Source organism: Erpetoichthys calabaricus, chromosome 6, assembly GCF_900747795.2.
Source record: "Erpetoichthys calabaricus chromosome 6, fErpCal1.3, whole genome shotgun sequence".
NCBI lineage: Eukaryota > Metazoa > Chordata > Cladistia > Polypteriformes > Polypteridae > Erpetoichthys > Erpetoichthys calabaricus.
The window spans coordinates 30,982,685-31,002,991 of record NC_041399.2 but is presented as its reverse complement, the minus strand read 5'-3'; the positions used below and the strand labels follow the sequence as shown (position 1 = coordinate 31,002,991).

General features: G+C 39.0%; 1 protein-coding gene across 1 annotated transcript in view; it reads left to right on the top strand.

The window, feature by feature from the left end:
* The window catches only part of LOC114653248 (cysteine-rich secretory protein LCCL domain-containing 1-like), an 81,253-nt gene extending 63,233 nt beyond the window's left edge, over positions 1-18,020 (top strand). The window contains exons 10-15 of the mRNA XM_028803449.2: positions 299-429; positions 5,218-5,261; positions 5,534-5,606; positions 8,785-8,860; positions 14,655-14,788; positions 17,486-18,020. Of these exons, the coding sequence (XP_028659282.1) occupies positions 299-429; positions 5,218-5,261; positions 5,534-5,606; positions 8,785-8,860; positions 14,655-14,788; positions 17,486-17,537 (510 nt within the window). The 3' untranslated portion in view covers positions 17,538-18,020. The remainder of the gene's footprint in view (positions 1-298; positions 430-5,217; positions 5,262-5,533; positions 5,607-8,784; positions 8,861-14,654; positions 14,789-17,485) is intronic.
* Positions 18,021-20,307: the final 2,287 nt, after the last annotated feature.

Below are 20,307 nucleotides of genomic sequence, written 5' to 3'. Positions count from 1 at the left end.
ATTGTTTAGTCGATTGCTCATTTTGTACCCAATGCCTGTGGGCTTTTAATTTCAAAGTTATGTTTTACATTTATCAGTTTTACTGTCTGACATTTTACACATACTTTTAAATATGTAGGTATAGGTGTTTTATCTTGCTGTGATCTGTGATAGTCTCATTTCCCACCCAAGGTTGGTTTCTGCCTTGCACTGAAAGTTTCCCAGACTCTGAAATCAACAGAAGCAGCTTCAGATGGATTTAATAAAACAGAAATGAAAAACTGATCACAGTTTAAAGTAATTTTGTTTTCTTCCAAAGCAATCCAGCATTTGTAGATCTGCAATACATTATGGAATAATAGACAACGATGGTGGTTGGTTGGATGTTACAAGACAAGGAAGGAGGGATTATTTTATTAAATCAAACAGAAATGGTGTGCAGTCCATAGGGTGAGTAAAAAACATTTGATTAAATTACATATTAAATTCTACTTTTTATAATATAATGAATTTCACTATAAAGTTTCTTCTTAACATTTTCTGATGATTATAAGCCTACTGATTGAGAATGAAACATATAGATAATCTTGTTAACTGGTGTGACAAGTCTTTTCTACACCTAAACGGTACAAAAAACTAAGGAACTAATGATCAATTTTAGAAGGGACACCATTCACCCAGGGCAACGCGGTGGTAGCGCTGCTGCCTTGCAGTAAGGAGACCTGGGTTCGCTTCCCGGGTCCTCCCTGCGTGGAGTCTGCATGTTCTCCCCGTGTCTGCGTGGGTTTCCTCCCACAGTCCAAAGACATGCAGGTTAGGTGCATTGACGATCCTAAATTGTCCCTATTGTGTGCTTGGTGTGCGTGCGTGTGCCCTGCGGTGGGCTGGCACCCTGCCCAGGGATTTGTTCCTTGTGCCCTGTGTTGGCTGGGATTAGCTCTAGCAGACCCCTGTGACCCTGTAGTTAGGATATAGCGGGTTGGAGAATGACTGACTGACTGACCATTCACCCACAGGAAAAAAAATGAAAGACTACGCAGTAGAGGTTACTAAAAGTTATAAATATCTGCGAACAATCATAGTCTCACAACTAACTTTTAATGAAAACAAAAAAGCCAACAGAACAAGGAGACAGTGGCAACTCTACTGTCTAAGGGAGCTGAGTCTTTTCAGTATGAGTTGTACCATCATGTCAATTTTTTGTAAATCTTATATTGAGTCTGTCTTTATGTATGCTCTGCTGGCATGGTTTAGAAATCCTAACGTGAGCAACAAAAACAGTATAAAGCAGTTTGTAAAATGGAGTAGTAAAATGACAAGGTCTCAACAGTCCAGTCTTACAGACCTGTGTTACAGAAAACAGTGTATTTTGTCAGTTAGGACTCACCCACTACGTTCTCAATTGTTGCCATCAGGTCACAGGTTCCAAGGATAAAAAGCAATCAAAACAAATACCTTTCATATCAACTGCTATTAATCTTCTCAATAAGTTCAACTTTAAAAACACCCACAGGCTTAAATCATGGGATGAACAGTTAGCATTTGTAATAATCACTAGACAAACCTAATTGCTGGTTTCATTTTTATGTGTCGCATGTTTAGTGCTCATTACTTTACTCTATTTAGTTTATGTGTGATGGCTGTGTTCTTTGTGATGAGTTTTTAATGAAATGTCATGATCTCTCTGTAAAACCTGCTCACAAACCAAATTTCCCTCTTAGAACCATAAAATAAAATATATTAGAATTGAATTGAATTCCAGTAAGATCTTGAACAATTTAATGAGATGGAACAAGAGACACAATTACTATGGTAGATAGGAGAATAAAATAAATAAGGTCATAAGATTAAAAACATTATAGTAAAGCCCTGCAAGTATGTACATCTTCCACTTGACTCAAAGAAAATATTTAGTAGCTTGAATACCATATCCAGCCTGTTGCAATGTTTGGTCAAAAGTTGGACATTAAAGCTCCAGTCACATTACATGTTTCTGGTGATTTTCAATTGAAGACTTTGTTACCATAATCTTAGCGAGTTGGGGTCAGTCATGGTGCACTCCCTTGATCAGTAGTTGTATAGTTTGACATCCTTATTAAATTACACTGTTAAAGTTACACTGGTCTGAGAATCCCCTCGCAAAAAATCTGAACTGTTTTAATCTTGCCTTAAGTTGTAGTGGTGGGTTCAAAGTAAAGAATGAGGCCCTAAGGAAAGAATGAACATGGGTGTTTTGTTCACTTAAACAGAAAAGAGAATCCTCTCTCGGAAGTCTCATGTTTGTCATACCAAGAAAAAAACTGCGCTGTTAGATTATGATAAGCTTCCAGTTCTTTGGACATGTGCACCCTGAAGTCGTGTAACTTGTCATTCCCTGCAACTGCTAGTTGTGTAATTTGACATCATCAAGGTGATGTGGTGTAGCAACTGCATTGTTTAAGTTTGACATCCCGTCTGATTAGAAGTCATGTTATGCACCAATAGCTTTACTGTCAATGCCCTTTTAATTTAATGTACATTGTGGGTAACACTGTAGTTCAGTCATTACTGCTGCCACCTCACTGCCAAGCTTGACAGAAATGAGTGGGGTGGGGTGGGTTGGATGAAAGAGGCAATTCCTCCTTCAGTGCTCTTTGTTTCATCCAGGTTTAATGAAAGGTTATATCATAAAAATTCCAAATTATTTCATATTAGGATAGATAGTATTGTAATGGCGCTGACAAGATATATCAGCCAGGGATGAGTCACTCAAGTATGACCTAGCATTACATCACCAGTGGCAGGGGCACCTGAATAAATGGCTAGGATGCAAAGTTGCACGCTTTCCAGCTAGTGCGTCAAAAGTTTAGCAGTCCTTTTAAGGATAGCAAGCCACCTCACAGTGCCATGTAAAGAACAGATAATCCATCCATTGCGGAGCTCTGCATTGATGCTGCATTGGAGTCAGAAGCAGAAAGAGAAGGCCCACAGTCCAACTTAGCAGAGCTCCGAGTGCCTCAGAGACCTAAAACAGACCTGCTTTGCTCTTCTGAGGAATTGCTGGAAAGTATCGAGTCTCAAATCTGTAATCTATAGTGCTGTTTGCACCTGTAGTACAGGGAGGAGGACAGCTGAGAAACTGCCACCTCTGCACCTCCACCACCGCTTCTCCATCTGCTAAGGGCCATTAGCCTGGGTGCATGGATGCCAGAGAAGCATCTGGCTCATGGAGCTGGGGAGAAATTGATTAGATTAAGTTGCCGCTGACCCCAAGTTAGCTGTGAGAAGCAGGGCCAGTGGTAAAAATGTGCAGACAAAGGACAAGGTAGATCATAGAGCTGTTATGAAGTGGTGGCGGATGTCTCAAAGCTGATATCCAGACCTGGAATGTGGTTTGCAGCTCCAGTTCAATGATGGAAAACAGCCAAGAGAGTGGTACATCTGCATTTTCACACAAGGAGATTTGTCTGCTTGCTTACAACTGACCGCGTTAAAACCCTCTGCTGCACCGCATGACAGCACAACACTCAACACCCCAGCCATGTTATTTGACAACACGATCCCTGCTGATGTGTCCTCTTCACTAGCTGCATGACGTAAGTGAGAGATGAGTTTGTGCGCCATTGCAAGGAGTTGGAAGTGGTTGCTGGGGACAGCTACTTTAGCGGGAGGGTTATGTAACAGCACTGACAAGTTACATCAGCCAGGGATGGGTCAGCCAAGTATAAGCTGGCAATATATCACCAGTGGCAAGCCTGCAAAGTCGCATGCTTTCCCAACTAATGCTGCAAATTCAAGCAGTTCAAGTATCAGTTACATGGGTCTGTTTGATTTTATTGTTGATTTTCTACTCATAATGGTAATGTACAAATTGGGAAAAACAATCTTCTTTTAAAAGACTTTAACAGATTTGCTAACATGGCTATTTTTCACTCTAAACACAAGGAAACGGACTTGCGTTCACCTTACGGTACACAGTGAGAGCAATTAGCACCCTGACGAACTTAGCAATGTCGGACCCACTTACATATCAGTTTAAGATCGACTGCAGCCAATGTCTTTTAGTATTAAACAAAATACTGCTGGCTCCGGTGCTCAAAAAAAATGCAACGCAGCTTTCTGCTTTCCATATAGGGACGTCTTCGTCTGTGAATTTCCATTTGAAAGGGATTTATCACTACATTTTTGGGGGAGTGGAAGGAAAAATGAATGAAAAGGTTTTTATTTGCAAAATGAAGACTGAATTTTTATGGACGGGGGGCAGGTCAGGTCAGGTTGGGCACTGGTACATACAATACAATACAATTTATTTTTGTATAGCCCAAAATCACACAAGAAGTGCCGCAATGGGCTTTAACAGGCCCTGCCTTTTGATAGCCCCCCAGACTTGACTCTCTAAGAAGACAACTCCCAAAAAAAACCTTGTAGGGAAAAAATGGAAGAAACTTTGAGAGGGGCAGTTCAAAAAGAGACCCCTTTCCAGGTTGGTTGGGCGTGCAGTGGGTGTCAAAAAGAAGGGAGTCAATACAATACAATACAATACACAGAACAGAACAAATCCTCAATACAGTACAAAAATAAAAATTTTACAAGTACGGACCAGAATTTAACAGTAGGAGACCTCAACCATCAAGCTGCCTACATCGTATGCCACACCCACCTCCTGACAAAACCGCTCAGGATCTCGGTTGGCAACCCCCAAGGCAGACACGTGGTCCAGTCCCACCCTCTGGAAATGACCCTCTATCTGCCACAGCCAGGTGTTACATGGGCGTCCCCTTGGCCTGGTCCAGCCACTCAGGTCCTCAACAATGAAGATCACCCTCTGGGGAAACGCGCCACATGGCCGTAGTGCCGTAACTGATGCTCCCTCACAATGCAGGTTATGTGCCTCGTTTGGGACTTCATGAGCAACTGCTCATTCGACACAAAGTCAAACCAGCGGTACTCAAGTACTCTCCGAAGTGACACAGGATCAAATGTAACTTTTTTTTTCCATTACAAGTGGTTGGAGTTTTATTAACATAAGTGAGTATACCTTCCTAATACACTCAATGCTTTTCATTAAATCATTTCTGTCAGGTTAGTTGTAATAATTTTCATTCACTTAGCCAGTGGTCTTTTATGACACTAACTGGTATTCCATTGAGGTGGTTCTGAGTAAGCTGGCTCTCTAAAAATTTAAGAACTGATGGATGGGTACATAACTCAGAATTAATGATACATGTGTAAGTAATAATCTTTTTCATTGTTTAACAGGAAATACCAGTCTGCTAATTCATTTACAGTCTCAAAAGTAACAGGTTAGTATTAACTTCACCATGTTGATTTGTTCTTTTCATTTGGATGTTTCCCTTTAAAATTTGCTTTATATGTGTAACTTCTGTCCATTTTATGTATATTTGCACATTTTTCAGAGTTTTTGATATGCTACTGTTTGATTGAAATGTATGTTTCAGTTTGGTACACTGTCCTACTGTGATAAACGTCAACTTTTAAAAATGGAGTCTTGCCCTTTTCTGTCTGGTTATTTCTGAGTTATTATCAACATAGTCAATTTTTTTTTTTTTTTTAGTAAAAGCTGTCACCTGTCAGACGACTGTCGCCCAATTCTGCCCCTTCCAGAAGCCAGTGACACACTGTCCAAGGTAATAACACTTAAATGGTGAAGTTTAGTTTTTTGTTGCTGGTAAACAGCTGGCAAGGATAATATTCAAAAACAATTGTGTCCTGTAGTGTCATAGACAAATTAAATTTTTTTGTACAAAATTTGTATAACATTTCAGCATTCAAGATAATACCTTAACATGAGCACTTATTTGTAACATAACAATCATTATTACTAGACATTTCTCTGACTGCTTACCCAAAATGGGGTGGAGTGAATATGAGAACAAGGAAGCTGACCCTCCTTCAAAGTTTTAGCAAACTGTGTAATGTTAAATTACATTAAAACATTAAAAACATACATTTTCTCCAAGTAGGTGATAATTAAGGACTTGGGGTTCTCCATGTTCTCATCCCAGTATAATTCCACTTTGTATACGGGTACAGGAAGATCGATCATTTAGGCTAGGGATCTAGCAAGGTCACTTCTTACAATGTTACAAACAAGTCTTCACATCAAGAGACCTAATCATTTTACTGAGAGTACATCATTTTGAAATAAGTCAGTCTGTGTCTAACTGGCTTAGTCATGAACAGGACTGTGAGGATACTGGAACCTCTCCCAGCAAGAATAGGACACAAGGCAGGAACAAACCATGGAGAAGGCACCAGTTCATCACAGGGTGAACTCACACACATAAAACACACACTAGAGCCAATTTAGTGCCGTCAATCTACCTAATCTGCATGTCTTTGAACTGTGGGAGGAAACTGAAGTGCCCGAAGGAAACGCACACAAACATGGGGAGAACATGCAAACTCCACACATGGAAGACCAGACACGTGAACCCTGGCTACCTTACTGCAAGGCAGCAGTGCGACCACTCTGTCACCGTGCCACACATCATTTTGAAATGATATATCAAATAAAAGGTATTTTGTCAGTTAGTAACAAATGAGATACTTTAGCAGCGCTATTTGACTTCAATTCAGCTCAGTTTTTGTCAAGGTTTGGACGTCTCTTTTTGGATTTTTGTTCTTTTCTTTGATTTTAAGTTAAATATATAATGTAATGCATTATTTGTTGTTGAAAGCTACCAAATCGGCAATGATTTTATCTTTCCTGAAAGCAAGATCTCCTAATTTGATCCAAGAAAAAACAAACTTGCTATAAAGACATTTTCTTTTTTTCTGGTGAGGGTCATGGTAGCAACACATTGAGCTGGGCTGCCCAGACAACAACAACAACAACATTTATTTCTATAGCACATTTTCATACAAATAATGCAGCTCAAAGTGCTTTATATGATGAAGAAAGAGGAAAAAGGCAAAATAAGTAAGAATTAAAATAAGGGAACACTACTTAACATAGAATAAGAGTACGGTCCGATGGCCAGGGAGGACAGAAAAAACAAAAAAACTCCAGACGGCTGGAGAAAAAAATAAAATCTGTAGGGGTTCTGAGGCCATGAGACCACCCAGCCCCCTCTAGGCATTCTACCTAACATAAATGATCAGTCCTCATTGTATTCAGGGTTCTCATGGAAGAACTTAATGATGACGGTCATGTGGACTTCTGGCCTTCGATCCATCAATGTAGGGACATCACGGTGCTTTGATCAGGTGGTGGTGGTGCGGGTCGCCACCCCAGAAAACCGAAAAAAGAACAGAAGAGAGAGTAGGGGTTAGTATGGATTTTGAATATGAATACCATAAATAATAATGATAATTAATTGAATATACAGAGCATGAGGATTAAACTAAGATGAAGCTATGAGAAAGCCATGTTAAAGTCATGTGTTTTCAGCAGTTTTTTAAAGTGCTCCACTGTGTTAGCCTGGCGAATTTCTATTGGCAAGCTATTCCAGATTTTAGGTGCATAACAGCAGAAGGCCGCCTCACCACTTCACCTCCCTTCCTAGTAATTTCCTCCAGATCTTCTTGGAGAGGGAAGAACTGAGATACAGTATAACCCCTCCAACATATCTCATATTTGTCCCCTGGTCTTCTGTCATTGGGCTTTGTGTCGTACAGCTTTCATGGAAGGCACCCATAAACATCCTAAGAGAGGAAAGAGGTTGTGCTGATAGGACGTGTGTGGTGAGTGACTAGGTGCCAAAACCAAATCAGCTGGCTCCTCTTGATAAGAGAAACAGCAGCTTTATTCTGAAGCAAACCACCCCCCCCCCCCCCCCCACCTAAGATATTGCCAAACTGTTCCTCACCTTACTTACAGTGAGCCAAATTTTTCCATGCAAGAACCTCATTTTGGCTGCTTATACTTGCAGTATAAGGGTTTGTGACCACAGATAAGGAAGAGGGCGCACATACTGTAAATTAATTCATTTAATCAATTAATAGATTATCTACTTTCATCATAAAATATAAAAAACAACAACATTGTAATTCCCCACCGTGCTAAACAAGTTTCAAAGATTGTTTGAATCAATTAATTTATGTGCTCCCCACGATTTTATTTAGTCACATATAAATACGAAAAATGTGCTTAAAGAAGAAAAAAACTATTTTTTGCTTTTTAGTGTATTTATAACTAAAGCAAATAAAATCGTTTTACTTAAAAAAAAAAAAAAATTATAATTTTATTTTATTTTTCCATTTTTTTGTGGTATATAAAACACACGACATTATAAAAAAAAGTGTCCCTCTTCTCTTTGTAATGTCCAAAGCGCCCATATTCCTAATTCTTTGTTGCTGCATTAAACGGTTTGTACTTTTGGGTGGGCACTCATTGGTTGTTAGCTGTCATGCACACAAAGCCCACCCCTATGACTTAAACCTGCCGCTAGGTATGTCACACCATGCCACGCTGATGGTCACCGGAGCAGGACATGACTGCCGTAGATTCACTAAGATTCTGTACCTGAAATCTATGACTGGAAATCATTGGAAAAGTTGTGTAATGTGAGATGGGCTTAAGGTCACCACCCCTCTGGCATGTCATACAAGATGAATAAAAGAGGTTGGCATCAGGATGAGCTCCACCACCCACTCTTTGAAGGGGGAAACTGGCCAACCTGGGTGAACCTGAAAAATGGTAGTTAAACCAGCAAGGGGCCAGAGAAATGAACTTAGATTTCTTTATAAATTCATCCACTAATTAATGCATGTTTTAAAAGTTATGAAGATTAATAAAAGAAAGATTTCAAAATTTTTGCAAAATAAATATTTTTACCTTGCTATTTTTTTTTTTTTTTAAAGAATATATTGCCCCCGGAACTGTATGCAAGAAAATCCTCATATTGCACGTGTGATTGGAACCCGAATTTATTCTGATGTAAGTACTTCGAAAATTCTGTTCAAATTGAAAAAGCATTCATTATCCTACATGGCAAAAAAACTAAATGTAGCTCTTTTTATGTATTTAAAAACTAATCTATTATAATTTATTCAGTGGACAATTATGTTAAGTCTGATATTCTCCATAACTGGGTTCTCTTTAATCTGTGGTGGCAACATACGGGCCGACAATTCTATTGCAAACAAGAAAGGAAGTACTGAATGAAAATCTGCATGTATGTGTCTGTAATTCTGAAGAATAAGCAACATTAAACATTTTAAGTAACTTTGAATGTGGTATTGAAGGAGCAATTTGTTATTAGGTTAGCGAACGTAAAAAGTGGCCATTAGACTTATTAAAGACGAGGAAAAATTGTGTATATTCTTGAAAGTTGCTTATTTCATTGTAGGTCTGTGGGGAGTGCATAGGAAATGAGAGGTCCTAATTTGTTAGCAGCAGAAGGTAAAAGAGCAAAGAAGTAATAGTTTGGATATTATATTATAACCAAGGGGGTTTGGCTCGGAGAAAAGGGATGTAAAAAGAAGGTCAAATTTGAAATTAGTGAGGGACACAATCTCATCCACCCTCACCAAAATGAGAATCGAAGGATTAATCTTTGGCTGATATGCATTACATAAAAAAGATGAAAGTGGTAAGTGAACTTCCTAGCAGAAGTGATTGGGGGGAAGGAGGGGTAGCATCACACTCCCATTGTTTAAATATGGTAAGATATTCAACTGGTCTATGGACAGAGAAGTGAAATAGAAGAGTAAGACTGAAATGTTGCAGTTCAGAAGCAAAGTCAATCTGATAGCTATGGACTTCTTTTCTTCCCAAATAACATCACAGTTGTCATTCCATTTGGTGGAGTGCTGGCCCTGAGGCTAGGGGTCTGCACCAGCAATCAGAAGGTTGTCAGTTTAAATCCCATAAACGCCAGAAGTGATTCCACTCCATTGGGCCCTTGAGCAAGGCCCTTAACCTGCAATTGCACTGTCCCAGGTATGGCATTAAGCTGCACCAATTTACAGGGAAAACTTGGGGGTTGGTGGTAGGATTGGTACTCCAGCCACCATAAAAAAAAAAAAACCTCACAGTGTTCAGTGTGGTGCTGAGGTGTCACCTGTTGCACGGTTGCACTCGGATCCTAATTTGGGATCATGGAGGGGTGTATCAGTGCTTGCTCCCAACCTCCTCCTGTCATTCCAGGATTACCATTCACCGTCAGCATCTGACATCATAAAGCCAAAATTATTTTCACAGACACACAATTTCACATCCTTTAGTGACCATTCAAAAAAATCTGTTTGCCTCAGGAATTTAAATGATGTCAGTTTGTTTTCCTCACAGCAAGAAGGAATTTTTTTTTGTGAATGGCCAAGGCCAGCTCTTTGCTTAACCTTTTGTAAATTTCCTCCCTATTGATGTCAGAGCCTGACTTTAAATCTTATCAGATGAAGTTTAATGACAACAACACTTTTGAAGCAGTTCCAAGAACAGCAACAATCTCCACCTATCAGACAGCGCACACCCACAAAGACTTCTTCTACTTTGGTCTTGGGCTGCGGCAGATATCTTTTTGAGGTTTTAACCCAACCAAGGCTGGCATTCGTACAACTCAGGTAGTTTCTTTGAAACTCTGCAGTTTGACAACTAGGAGATGTGTGCTGTTGTGCATGTTAAAGGAAATGTATATGAGATGAGAATTTAAACAAAATTAAAAAGAAATGTACATTTTTAGGGAGCTTGCTCTATTCAACGGCATCATAAACCCAAAAAATGAGATGTAAAGTAAAATGCTATTATAGCTGGTGTGGCGGACGGCTGGGGATGCCTGGAAGGACCAGGAGAGGGACAATACCTCCCCTGGATCATGAGAGAGCAGCTGCCCTGGTCTATATGGGGGTCACTGGATCAGAGCTTGGAAGCTCATCCCTGTTGGGGCCTGTGGCCACCATCAGGGGGGCGCTCGGACAATTATGGAGCCCAGGAAGTGCTGCCAGAAGATCACCAGGAAGCACCTGGAGCACATCCGGGTGAAGTATAAAAGAGGCCACTTCACTCCATTTGGAGAGCCGGAGTTGGGAGGCAGACGACGGAGCTTGCGATGGGAGGAGTGGAAGCAGCAGAAGAGACAGAGAAGAAAATAGTGGAAAAGGACTGTGAATTAAAGGTGAATTATACACTGCATTGTGTGTGCGAGACGAAAAGAAATTCAAGCGTGAGTTTGGGACATTTGGTGTCCATGTCTGTTTGTGTCCGGGTCCGAACTCCACACTGGGCAATAACATCTGTAAGTGATAGATGCAAATCTTAAGTAAGCACCAAGCATTGAAGCATTGTTCATTTTCCCCAAAAAACATTTTCTTAACCTAAAAATACAAGTTAGTACAGTAAACTGTGTCAGTAAAATAATACATTTCAAAAATAGATAAGTGGTAGTAAATTAATAAGAGATAAGAATTACAAAGAAAACAGAATTTTGCTTGTTGTGGCTGGAAGCTTTGAAGAAGACTGTGTTGCAATTGGAAGAAGATGAGGAGTGATGAGCAGACTTATCAGGATTTTCTTCACCTAAACACAACTTCAAATTGCTCTTACAGAACTTTATAAAAAGCTAACTAAAGCTGTGCTAAATCAAGGGGGTACGCTGCATGTAATGTCTCACAAGTACACCGTTTGTCCAATTTGTCTTTGTTAATTGTGTTTATTTTACTGTTTACAGCTTCATTTCTTATCAATAATATTTCATCCTCATATACAATAGATAATTTTACACTTAATATTCATGAAAATATGTGTTCATACACTAATGCAAACATTTCCATCAGTTTCCATGATAAGTGACATCTATTCATTGACATTTAGTGAGACATTGTAAAGCACTTTGGCCACAGCATTCTGATGCTGTTTTAAATGTGCTATATAAAGTTGACATTGACATTGTTGCCAGTAATCAGACCCCTTTACTTTTTACACATTTTGCTATGCTGCAGTCTTGTGCTAAAATCATTAAAATTCATTTTTTCACCTCATCAAACAACATTCAATATCCCAGAATGACAAAGCAAAAGCAGGATTTTCTGATTTGTATGCAAATTTGTTAAAATGGGGAAAAAAACAAATATGACATTGACACAATGATTTAGACCCTTTACTTGGTTCTTCATTGAATCCACTTTGGCTGCGACTCCATCCTGGAGTCTTCTAGGGTATGATGGGAGAAGCTTTGCACACCTGGATTCGGGGATTTTCTACCATTTATTCCCCGCAGATCCTCTCAAGCTTTCCCAGGTTGGATGGAGACCACCGATGGACAGCTATTTTCAGGTCTCTTCAGATGTGTTAGATTAGATTCAAGTATGGGATTTGGCAGGGAAACTCAAGGACATTCCCAGAGTTGTCCCCAAAGCTACTCCTGTGTTGTATTTGATTTGAGCTTAGGGTCATTGTCCTGTTGGAAGGTGAAGTTAAGTTCTGGAGCACTCTGGAGCAGGTTTTCATTAAGGGCATCTCCATCCTTTGCTCCATTCTGCTTTCTCTCAACCCTATATTGTCTCCCAGTCCCTGCTTCCCCACAACATGATACCAACACCACCATGCCTCACTGTTGGAATGGTATTGCACAGACAATGAGTGGTGCGTGGTTTCCTCAAGACATGACGTTAATTTGGGTTTCATTAGACCAGAGAATCTTGTTTCTCACAGTCTGAGAGTCCTTTAGGTGCTTTTCTACAAACTCCCAATGGGCTTCCATGTGTCTTTTACAGTGGAGCAGCTTCTGTCTGGTCACTCCATTATAAAGCCTACATTGGTGTAGTATTGGAGTGATGATTGTCTTTCTGGATTTTCTGCCATCTCCAAACAGGTTTTGTGGAGCTCAGTCAGAGTAACCATTGAGTTCTTGTTTATCTCTCTTACCAAGGCCCACGATTATTCAGTTTGACTGGGTTGAGGGCTCTAGAAAGAGTTGTGGTTGTTCCATTTAAGAATTATGAAGGCCACTGTTCTCTTGGGAAACTGAAATGCTGCAAGATATTTTGTAGCCTTACTCACATTTGTGCCGCAATAAAATCCTGTGTGTAATTTCTGCAGGCAATTCCTTCACTTCATGGCTTGGTTTTTGCTGTGATACACAGTGTTAACTGTGGGGCCTTCTATAGACAGGTGTGTCCCTTTCCTAATCATGTCCAGGTAGTTGAACTGACTACAGGTGGACTCCAAATAAGTTGCAGAAACATGTCATGTCATTTTTCTAACCCACTTAATCCTGACCAGAATTGTTGGTGCTGAGCCCATACCAGCTAGCACAGGGTACAAAGCAAGAACAAACCCTGGACATGGAGCCAGTCCATCGCAGGGCAAACACAACCACACACTAGAGCCACTTCACCTAACATGCACGTGTTTGGACACTGGGAGGAAACTGTAGCCCCCAGAGGAAACTCATACAGACAAACCGCTCCTATGTTGTATTTGATTTGTGCTTAGGGTCATTGTCCTGATTGAAAGGGAGACAGGGGAGACCCCACAGACAAAACCGAGTCTCCTTACTATGAGACACCAACACTACCACTGTACCGCCTAGTAGAAACCACTCAAAGATAATCAAACAAATTGGATATACCTGTACCCCAATTCAAGTGTCAGAGCAAAGGATCTGAATACTAGTGTTAATGTGACATCATGAATGGTTGGTGTTGAGGTTGCATGTTCTTTTCACATCTATGTGGGATTTTCTCTTAGCACCAGTTTTTTTTTTTTCTATCAAATAACAGACATTCAAGTTTGGTTAATTATCATTTCTAATATGTCCCAAGAAGATAAAAGTGTGAGAATGCAAGTGAAAGGACACTGCAGTAGGCTGTGAATCAAACTCCTAAAATTAGATTAAGCTATGTCATTTAGGAGAATCCTACCTGTACAATTATTAATATCAATAGATAGATAAATAGATAGATAGATAGATAGATAATGTATTAATCCCAAGGGGAAATTCACATACTCCAGCAGCAGCATACTGATGAAAAAAATATTAAATTAAAGAGTGATAACAATGCAGGTATACAGACAGTCAATAACTTTGAATAATGTTAACGTTTAACCCCCCGGGTGGAATTGAAGAGTCGCATAGTGTGGGGGAGGAACGATCTCCTCAGTCAGTCAGTGGAGCAGGAAAGTGACAGTAAATATATATATAAAATATAAAAATATTTCAAACCCGTCTAGTGATATCAGAATCGTACCTCAACAAACTACACCGGGTGCAAAATTCATCATATATCTTCATCAGAAACTATGATGAAGTTATATGATGAATTTTTCATCCAGTATATTTTGTTGAGGTGCGATTTTGATATTAGTAGATGGGTTTAAAATATTGATATTAATAATTGCACTGGTGGGTTTCTCTTGACTGACATGGTTTAATCTAATTTTAGGAGTTTGATTCATAAGTAAGTTGAAGATACAATATAGGTTTGAAAATAGTATTAAACTTCTCTCTTATTGTGATTTTTAGTTTCTGAGTTTCAGTACATTTGAATTTTTCTAACTGTTACACTGCAGTAGACTGGCACCCCATTTAGTGTGGTTCCCACTATGCGTTCAGTTCAGCTTGAATTGGTTCCGCACTTTTGTGTGCCTGAATGGGATAAAGTAAGCTTGTTGATTTATACCACTTGTACATAAAGGGCATTAAGCTTATAAGTGCGCTATATAAAGCTTAAATGTAATAGATACAGCAATATGTGATTTCTAAATGAAATTGTCCTTTTTTTCTTTATTTCAGCAATCAAGTATATGCAGGACTGCTGTGCATTCTGGGATCATTCAGAACCATTTAGGAGGCTATGTGGATGTGATGCCAGTAGACAAAAGAAAACAATACATCGCTTCCTATCAAAATGGAATCTTCTCGGAAAGGTAGTGTGGAATATGACCCGGACACAGGCAGGCAGACACGTTTGTATTACCTCACACACGTTTATTCAGGGCTTCCATATTACACTTATTACTCACAGACCTCAATACCCCACAGTCCAGGCCAATTAACACTGCCTCCTTCTCTCCTCCACAGACCTTGTCCTCCTGCTCTCCCGACTCTAGTCCCTCTCTGAAGGGAGGTTACCCCTTTAAATAAGCACCCAGATGTGCTCCAGGTGTGTTCCCAGCAATCTCCCACCGACACGCCCCTGTGTGGCGGAAGTGCCGGCTGTATCCCCGGAAGCACTCTGGGTGTCCCTGTTCCTCTTCCACCCAGCACTTCCTGGTGTGGCGGAAGTGCTGAGGTCCAGGGTCCTCCAGGTATTGGGGTCCCCCTGGCGGTGACCACGGGCCCCTACAGGGTCGAGCTTCCCAGCTCTGTACCCGTGGCCCCCAGGGCGGTCGCCCCCTTGAGGTCTGGAGGAGGCACAAGCCCTTCTCCGGTCTTCTCGGGCGTCCCGGCTGGGTACCAACCCCATCTGGGCACCACAGTAGCCAAGCTAACAAGAATTCCTACATTTTACTGGTGCAGGTCTTCATTTCAGAGCTAAGACATTCCTTTATATTTACAGTCTTACCTAAATTTCTTTTCAATTCTCGTTTCAATGATACAGAAGGTCTAGTGATGTAACTGCCTGTTACCTGTAAGCATATAAAATGATAAGTCACATGGAAAGCTCATTTTGTAGAGCACAGAGATCACTAAAATCTGAAATTAGTGGTATACATGGGATGTGGGCTGTAACACCCGATCTTCTGAATAGAATTAAGTGGATTCAATAATGGATGAATAGATCTTTTAGGGGATCGAATCACACTTCACTAGTTAGGACTTACATTGTGATGTAAACGTAATAACGAAAGAAGCAGGGCCCTGTGAAGTTGTATCTGCAAATTCAGATAAAGACAATTAAAATCCTTTTGGGTTGCACTCCACTTTGGAATATAAGTAATTCTTAAGCACCGTATGAAATAATTTTAGTAAATAAATACATTTAGATTTTTGTTTAGTGTAAAAATAGTGAATTTGGCGCCTCCCACATCATAATTGTTTCCCAGAATGAGTCTTTCTTGGTTTTACTGTTTATCTTGTATTCAGTAGTTTGTGGGAGACAAACATGTAAGAATTTCACTCTGCTATGTACACATGGCATTCAGTTTGATCTTGAAATTGAACATCTTCATTCTGCTGGGTTATGAATTATTGTGTTTGTATGACTTGTTTAATTATACAGGTTATAAAAATTGACACCACTATATGTATTTTGATAAAGTAACATAAGGAAATCTACAGATATTAGGCCTCTGCTTTTTTAAGCAAGAACACAATTAACAATTATTAACCTGTTGTTCATCCAATACTAGATGCTGGCAATACATTTGAAAGGCACTGAATCCAGCATGGGTAGTAATGTTAGTAGCAGTCCAAGAGGAGTTACCATCTCTGAAGGAAAATGAATAAACATCCACACATCCATTTCATAAACCTATGTATTTTATAAGAATAACTGAAAGGCAAAACCTATTCAGGTACCACTGTGGATAAGGCAGGAGCCCAACCTAGGATAAGACACCAATCCATAGAGCACTCCCTTCACTTGCAGGCTTGTATAGGACAATTACAGTTGTCAATCAGACTTAACATACATGTTCTTGTAATGTCGAAATTAAGTTTTCCCAGAAAAAAATCCACATGGATACCAGGAAAAGTTGGGAAGGATTCCCAGAATCTGAACCAAGGTGTCTGAGCTGTGAGGGAGTGAGGCCAGATCAACCACTATGGCAGCACCACACCAGCAGTCACATTTCATTTGAGAGAAGAATGCTTTCAGAAGTATACATTAAAATGTTTTGTTCCATATGTTAACCAATAGCAACATGAAATGAAATTTTTGGTTGAAAAAGTTCTCGTAGTGTTTCCAGACTAGGATATTCTTCCTTCCTACCAGCACAGTCTGGATCATCACACATCAGAGAAAGTATTCGGAAAATGAAGGGCAAGATCAGTGACTTTGCACCTTTTTTTCATAAGGATGTTGAGCATAGACATTACCTATGGATTTTACATCTCTTTTTTTCTGTTCTCGAATTAAGTTAATTACTGAGCCATGTGACTAAAAAAGAAATTCATTGATTATTGTAGCCCATCCGCTTCCAGATTCGACATCTTGTGCATTCTGAGGTGCTTTTCTGCTCACCAGTTGTATAAAGTGGTTAGCTGAGTTACTGTAGCCTTTTTGGCATTTCTGGCCTCTCTCATCAACATGGTGTTTCCGTCTGCAGGACAGATGCTTGCAGGATGTTTTGTTTTTCGCACTATTATTGAGTAAACTCTAGAGACTGTTGTGCGTGAAAATCCCAGGGGATCAGTAGTTGCAGAAATACTCAAACCGGCCCATTTGCCATCAACAATCATGTCACTGTTGAAATCACTGTTCTGGTGTTTGATGTGACCATAATTGAAGTTCCTGATCTGCATCGGTATGATTTGATGCATTGTGCTGCTGTCACATGATTGGCTGATTAGATAATTGCATGGACAAGCAGTACAGGTGTTCCTAATAATTAGCTCAGTGAGTGTATGTGTACGTTTAGCGTCTCATCTTTATGCTAAAAGTTTTTTTTATTACATTTCAGTTTACAGAATCCACCAGGAGGAAAAGCATTCAGAATATTTGCAGTCATATGAATGTGTGCAATGAAGAAAGTTATACTGTGTGCAGCGTTTGGAATGAAGCAATCAGAGATTGCAGCATCTTCTTTGATTTTTCACCTCAAAGTGTTGAAAACAGAAACAACTTCCATTGTGTTCCTTTTGTTGAGTATTTGGGCATTGACTGCAGACTATATCTTTAACAGAGAACTTGCATTTTATAGGTATTACCATTCCATTTTGTGTCTTTTTGATGGCTCATTGTTTTTAAATGCAGATTTATGTTAACTCAGCCCTTGGAACTCATCGATTACTAAGGGAAACTACAATAAGCTAATAAATAAAAAAAAGCATGAGCTCTCTATTTTACCCCACATTTTTCTTAAATGTTTTTGTGTATCATATTCATTATTTCAATTTGCCTATATTTGCAACTTGTGTTTATGACAGCAGAAATATGTTTATTTCAAATTAAAAAAAAAAGTTTTCCTAAAGACAAATTAGTGTGAGTAAAATAAATGAATGATGGGATGCTGCTAATAACGGCAATGTATTTCAGCACATTTTGTTGTTTGTAGTCTGGCAAGCTGGCAGAAGATCCTGCAGGCCAGGATGTACTTGTGATTTAATATATGCGCTCAAACATTTAGGTGAAACGCTATCAAAGAAATAGAATTACAATATTGTTCACAAGATATAATACAATTGTTTATATATAAAAATTAAAATGTATGCTTAGTATTGTAAAGCCTGTTTATAATATAATGTATGCTGCTGTTTATTATGGGTCTGCTAAACTCTTTGATTATTGGTGTCCCCTGAAATGTTGATTTGGGAAGTGTTGTTGTTGTTTTAATTCTTTTTTGATTTTTTGTTAGACCTTTGTTAGATATGTACTACCTCATGTGCTTAAAAGCTTTGTGCAATTATTTTTTTTAATAAAGTCCCATGGTTTGTGTTTTTTGTTTTTTCCAAAGTTTTGACTTTATTGTGTTTTTTCCCCCCACAGGGAATGCAATATGCTATAATAATCAATTGAAAAAACTCAATACAGATGTTGGATAAACGTCTTTGTTTAAATGTGTAGAAATCCCTGGCTTTGACCACTGTTTTTCTATCGGATTTTGCGTGTGCTTTTCCGTAATTCATTTTTGACAAATCCATATGCTTTTCCAAACAAATAAATGACTGCAGATGAAAAAAATGAAAACAATCAAATGAGTGAGATTTTAAATGTACTCACTTTTGACAAAACCTCTGGAGTTTTTCTTATCTAAAGGGATTTGAAGATAAGCTCCATAGTGGACTAATAATTCCTGCTGATCACTGCACCAGGGAGCAGCAATGAATGGCATGTTCATTAGACCTGTAAATAAGATGTTTTACCAGACTTTGCATATGTAATAATGCACTTAAATTTGAAATAAATCCTAATTTTAAATGACAGTATTTGTAACTTTACCTATGACAATTTTAAAAATGAAAATATTTTCATTCATTTATTTTATAAACCCACTTATTCTAGCTTTTAAAATAAGGCAAAAAAAAGAAGAGCCATTTAGAGCTGTTAGACTTTTTAAACTCTGAACGCAATTTAATTATCTCAGGATCCAAACCTTGTAAAAGCAAAATCTGTCAATCCATCATTATTCTCACAACTATGAGGTAAAATGGTGTGATCAGTTTTATCAAAGGTGGCTCTTACCTCTATGATCATAAAAACTGAAGAATTTCTTGCATTGGAAGCTTCAGTGTTTTTCTCCTTTGCATAAAGTCAGGGATTAAACCAAAAGGTTGAAAGATAATAATTTGCAGTATTGATAACACTTTAGGTACGCAAACATGCATCTACTGTATTACGCAACAACAGCAACAACATTTATTTCTATGGCATGTTTTCATACAAGTGATGTAGCTCGAAGAGCTTTAGAAGATGAAGAAAGAAAACTTTATAAAAAATTTAAATATAAAAATAAAATTAGGCAAAACTAAGTAACAAAGAATAAAGTAAGTTCTGATGGCCAGGAGGACAGAAAAAACAAAAAAACTCCAGAGGGCTGGGAAAAAAAAAAAAAATCTTCAGGGGTTCTTAGGCTACGAGACCACCCAGCCCCGACTGTACACATTTACTCTTATGCAACAAAAGTTTCTTTTCGTCTTAATTACAGCTATAAAGCATCAGTAAAGTTGCTGTTCATCCCTGCAGCGTAGTGCATGAAATGCTAGTAAAACTGCTTATGAATATGAAGGATTTGCAGGGCTTATAATGAAGTATGCAATATCAAGAGACATCCAGTATGGTACGTCTCACTTTAACCACCTCTGACCATTTCAGAGTGAAGTTATTTGGTAACACTTTAGTTTAGGTACTGCAAAAAGGTATTACTCATTCACTCTTATGTAACAAGACCTTCATAAAGGCTTCTTTTGGTCTTCATGACACTTGTAAAACATCAGTCGATTGGTTATCCAACTCTGTACAGTGTGGCATAGTGGCACGTAGGGTTGGGCGGTATGACCAAAATTCTATATCACGGTATTTTTCTAAATTATCCCGGTTTCACGGTATTCGACGGTATTTTTTCCCCATGCATGAGTGGATGTTAACCACATTTTCCACTGGAATTACTGGCTAAGAATAACCTATTCCACTGTCAAGAGTATTGTACATTGTACAAAAAAAACATTTTAATGTGCACACAAGTATTAATACAGGTTTGCACTGCCCCATAAAGTGATAGTTTTCAAGGGGGTGGCACTAATGGAGAAGGTATCACATTGCATGACAGATGCAGTCAAAATATAG